This window comes from Oncorhynchus keta, chromosome 30 (genome assembly GCF_023373465.1).
Source record: "Oncorhynchus keta strain PuntledgeMale-10-30-2019 chromosome 30, Oket_V2, whole genome shotgun sequence".
NCBI classification, from domain to species: domain Eukaryota; kingdom Metazoa; phylum Chordata; class Actinopteri; order Salmoniformes; family Salmonidae; genus Oncorhynchus; species Oncorhynchus keta.
The window spans coordinates 1,920,870-1,925,869 of record NC_068450.1 but is presented as its reverse complement, the minus strand read 5'-3'; the positions used below and the strand labels follow the sequence as shown (position 1 = coordinate 1,925,869).

Genomic DNA, 5,000 nt, shown 5'->3' with positions numbered 1-5,000 from the left:
GTGTTGTTGACTAGAAACATAGAGAGAGAGGGAGGGAAGAAGGGGGGGGAGAGAGACAGAGAAAGAAAGGGAGTGAGGGAGGGAGACAGAGAGAGAAAGAGAGAGAGCGCGGGAAGGGGAGGAAGAGAGATGAGAGAGAGAGAGAGAGAGAGAGAGAGATGAAGAAAGAGAGAGAGAGTGGGTGTTTCCTGTGTTGTTTGTAACCTGGAAACAGGTAGACTTCAGGAGACTTCTGTCACCGGTGGACCTGAGGCCTTTAAATGTTGAATAGTTGCTGCTGGGAGGGGCCAAGTCATCTTAAATGGCTCCTATTCCCTATATAGTGCACTAGTTTTTGACCAGAAGTAGTACACTATATAGGGAATAGGGTGCAAAATGGGAGGCAAGCCTTGGTGTACCTGACATTACATTGACCAATCCATCTGGTTTTTGTAAATTACACACGGACACTCAGCTATGTGGTGTATGTAACCTGCCCCTCCATGTGCAGTGAGCTGCATTGATGGTTAAAACAAGGACAAAGTCTGGGGAACAGTTTCATCAAACTGCTGTTAGTGCTATCCCTGTCTCCATTCTGTTGTTCTGGTCTAACTCCAGACCATATGGTGTGTGTGTGTGTTGCAGGAGTCATGGTGAAGTGTGTAGCCGTAATTCTGTCAGGGTGTGGAGTCTATGATGGGACTGAGGTCCACGAGGCGTCAGCTGTACTGGTCCACCTCAGCAGGGCTGGAGCTAAGGTAAGGGTGGTCTACAATAGGGTTACGACTGGAGCTAAGGTAAGGGTGGTCTACATTAGGGTTAGGGGCTAAGGAAAGGGTGGTCGACATTAGGGTCAGGGGCTAAGGTAAGGGTGGTCTACATTAGGGTTACGACTGGAGCTAAGGTAAGGGTGGTCTACATTAGGGTTAGGGGCTAAGGAAAGGGTGGTCGACATTAGGGTCAGGGGCTAAGGTAAGGGTGGTCTTACATTAGGGTTACGACTGGAGCTAAGGTAAGGGTGGTCTACATTAGGGTTAGGGCCTAAGGTAAGGGTGGTCTACATTAGTGGTCCTTCTGTAGCTCAGTTGGTAGAGCATGGGGCTTGTAACGCCAGGGTAGTGTGTTCGATCCCCGGGACCACCCATACTTAGAATGTATGCACACATGACTGTAAGTCGCTTTGGATAAAAGCGTCTGCTAAATGGCATATATTATTATTATTATTATTATATTATTAGGGTTAGGGCCTAAGGTAAGGGTGGTCTTACATTAGGGTTAGGGCCTAAGGTAAGGGTGGTCTACATTAGGGTTAGGGCCTAAGGTAAGGGTAGTCTACATTAGGGTTAGGGCCTAAGGTAAGGGTGGTCTACATTAGGGTTAGGGCCTAAGGTAAGGGTAGTCTACATTAGGGTTAGGGGCTAAGGTAAGGGTGGTCTACATCGGGATTTGGGGCTAAGGTAAGGGTGGTCTACATTAGGGCTAGAGCTAAGGTAAGGGTGGTCTATGTTAGGGTTAGTGTTAAAGGCTAAGGTAAGGGTGGTCTACGTTAGGGTTAGGGGCTAAGGTAAGGGTGGTCTACATTAGGGTTAGGGGCTAATGTAAGGGTAGTCTACATTGGGATTAGGGGCTAAGGTAAGGGTGGTCTACGTTAGGGTTAGGGGATAAGGTAAGGGTGGTCTACATTAGGGCTGGAGCTAAGGTAAGGGTGGTCTACGTTAGGGTTAGGGTTAGGGGCTAAGGTAAGGGTGGTCTACGTTAGGGTTATGACTGGAGATAATGTAAGTCTACATTAGGGTTAGGGGCTAAGGTAAGGGTGGTCCACCTCAGCAGGGCTGGAGCTAAGGTAAGGGTGGTCTACATTAGGGTTAGGGCCTAAGGTAAGGGTGGTCTACATTAGGGTTAGGGTTAGGGGCTAAGGTAAGGGTGGTCTACGTTAGGGTTAGGGCCTAAGGTAAGGGTGGTCTACGTTAGGGTTAGGGCCTAAGGTAAGGGTGGTCTACATTAGGGTTAGGGCCTAAGGTAAGGGTGGTCTACATTAGGGTTAGGGCCTAAGGTAAGGGTGGTCTACATTAGGGTTAGGGGCTAAGGTAAGGGTGGTCGACATTAGTGTTAGGGCCTAAGGTAAGGGTGGTCTACATTAGGGTTAGGGCCTAAGGTAAGGGTGGTCTACATTAGGGTTAGGGCCTAATAATAATAATAATAATAATAATAATATATGCCATTTAGCAGACGCTTTTATCCAAAGCGACTTACAGTCATGTGTGTATACATTCTACGTATGGGTGGTCCCGGGAATCGAACCCACTACCCTGGCGTTACAAGCGCCATGCTCTACCAACTGAGCTACAGAAGGACCTAATGTAATGGTGGTCTACATTAGGGTTAGGGGCTAAGGTAAGGGTGGTCTACATTAGGGTTAGGGGCTAAGGTCAGGGTGGTCTACATTAGGGTTAGGGGCTAAGGTAAGGGTGGTCTATTTTAGGGTTAGGGGCTAAGGTAAGGGTAGTCTACATTGGGATTAGGGGCTAAGGTAAGGGTAGTCTACATTGGGATTAGGGGCTACGGTAAGGGTGGTCTACGTTAGGGTAAGGGGATAAGGTAAGGTTGGTCTACATTGGGGCTGGAGCTAAGGTAAGGGTAGTCTACGTTAGGGTTATGACTGGAGCTAATGTAAGTCTACATTAGGGTTAGGGGCTAAGGTAAGGGTGGTCTACATTAGGGCTAGAGCTAAGGTAAGGGTGGTCTACATTAGGGTTAGGGCCTAAGGTAAGGGAGGTCTACATTTGGGCTAGAGCTAAGGTAAGGCTGGTTTACATTAGGGTTAGGGGCTAAGGTAAGGGTGATCTACATTAGGGTTAGGGCCTAAGTTTAGGGTTGTCTACATTAGGGTTAGGGCCTAAGGTAAGGGTGGTCTACATTAGGGCTAGAGATAAGGTAAGGGTGGTCTACATTAGGGCTAGAGCTAAGGGTGGACTACATTAGGGTTAGGGCCTAAGGTAAGGGTGGTCTACATTAGGGCTAGAGCTAAGGTAAGGGTGGTCTACAATAGAGTTAGGGGCCAAGGTAAGGGTAGTCTACATTAGGGTTAGGGGCTAAGGTAAGGGTGGTCTACATTAGAGTTAGGGCCTAAGGTAAGGGTGGTCTACATTAGGGTTAGGGGCTAAGGTAAGGGTGGTCTACATTAGGGTTAGGGCCTAAGGTAAGGGTAGTCTACATTGGGATTAGGGGCTAAGGTAAGGGTGGTCTACGTTAGGGTTAGGGGATAAGGTAAGGGTGGTCTACATTAGGGCTGGAGCTAAGGTAAGGGTGGTCTACGTTAGGGTTAGGGTTAGGGGCTAAGGTAAGGGTGGTCTACGTTAGGGTTATGACTGGAGATAATGTAAGTCTACATTAGGGTTAGGGGCTAAGGTAAGGGTGGTCCACCTCAGCAGGGCTGGAGCTAAGGTAAGGGTGGTCTACGTTAGGGTTATGACTGGAGATAATGTAAGTCTACATTAGGGTTAGGGCCTAAGGTAAGGGTGGTCTACATTAGGGTTAGGGTTAGGGGCTAAGGTAAGGGTGGTCTACGTTAGGGTTAGGGCCTAAGGTAAGGGTGGTCTACGTTAGGGTTAGGGCCTAAGGTAAGGGTGGTCTACATTAGGGTTAGGGCCTAAGGTAAGGGTGGTCTACATTAGGGTTAGGGCCTAAGGTAAGGGTGGTCTACATTAGGGTTAGGGGCTAAGGTAAGGGTGGTCGACATTAGGGTTAGGGCCTAAGGTAAGGGTGGTCTACATTAGGGTTAGGGCCTAAGGTAAGGGTGGTCTACATTAGGGTTAGGGCCTAATGTAATGGTGGTCTACATTAGGGTTAGGGGCTAAGGTAAGGGTGGTCTACATTAGGGTTAGGGGCTAAGGTCAGGGTGGTCTACATTAGAGTTAGGGGCTAAGGTAAGGGTGGTCTATTTTAGGGTTAGGGACTAAGGTAAGGGTAGTCTACATTGGGATTAGGGGCTACGGTAAGGGTGGTCTACGTTAGGGTAAGGGGATAAGGTAAGGTTGGTCTACATTAGGCTGGAGCTAAGGTAAGGGTGGTCTACGTTAGGGTTAGGGTTAGGGGCTAAGGTAAGGGTAGTCTACGTTAGGGTTATGACTGGAGCTAATGTAAGTCTACATTAGGGTTAGGGGCTAAGGTAAGGGTGGTCTACATTAGAGTTAGGGCCTAAGGTAAGGGTGGTCTACATTAGGGTTAGGGGCTAAGGTAAGGGTGGTCTACATTAGGGTTAGGGCCTAAGGTAAGGGTGGTCTACATTAGGGCTAGAGCTAAGGTAAGGCTGTTTTACATTAGGGTTAGGGGCTAAGGTAAGGGTGATCTACATTAGGGTTAAGGCCTAAGGTAAGGGTGGTCTACATTAGGGCTAGAGCTAAGGTAAGGGTGGTTTACATTAGGGTTAGGGCCGACGGTAAGGGTGGTCTACATTAGGGTTAGGGCCTAAGGTAAGGGTGGTCTACATTAGGGTTAGGGGCTAAGGTCAGGGTGGTCTACATTAGGGCTAGAGGTAAGGTAAGGGTGGTCTACATTAGGGTTACTGCCAAAGGTAAGGGTTGTCTACATTAGGGTTAGGGGCTAAGGTAAGAGTGGTCTACATTAGGGCTAGAGCTAAGGTAAGGGTTAGGGTTGGGGCTAGAGCTAAGCTAAGGGTGGTCTACATTAGGGTTAGGGCCTAAGGTAACGGTGGTCTACATTAGGGTTAGGGGCTAATGTAAGGGTGGTCTACATTAGGGTTATGACTGGAGCTAAGGTAAGTGTAGTCTACATTAGGGTTAGGGGCTAAGGTAAAGGTTGTCTACATTAGGGTTAGGGGCTAAGGTAAGGGTGGTCTACATTAGGGTTAGGGCCTAAGGTAAAGGTTGTCTACATTAGGGCTGGAGCTAAGGTAAGGTTGGTCTACTCCCTCCTCTCACCTCCTCTCCTAACCCCCCCTCCACCTCCTCTTCACTCCTCTCCTCTCCTAACCCCTCCTCCATCTCCTCTTCACTCCTCTC

General features: G+C 48.5%; 1 protein-coding gene across 9 annotated transcripts in view; it reads left to right on the top strand.

Moving 5' to 3' along the window:
- Positions 1–5,000, top strand: part of LOC127913808 (glutamine amidotransferase-like class 1 domain-containing protein 3, mitochondrial) — an 8,557-nt gene that overhangs the window by 430 nt on the left and 3,127 nt on the right. For 2 of the 9 annotated variants that reach the window (XM_052487191.1, XM_052487192.1), the window contains one exon: positions 625–737. In XM_052487191.1, coding sequence (XP_052343151.1) covers positions 630–737 — 108 coding nt within the window. In that variant the 5' untranslated portion in view covers positions 625–629. Of the gene's footprint in view, positions 1–624; positions 738–1,668; positions 1,679–1,776; positions 1,823–2,591; positions 2,611–3,269; positions 3,280–3,377; positions 3,424–4,032; positions 4,040–4,872; positions 4,892–5,000 lie in introns of those variants that run through there. The other 7 variants (XM_052487197.1, XM_052487194.1, XM_052487200.1 and 4 more) reach the window with 7 other exon arrangements.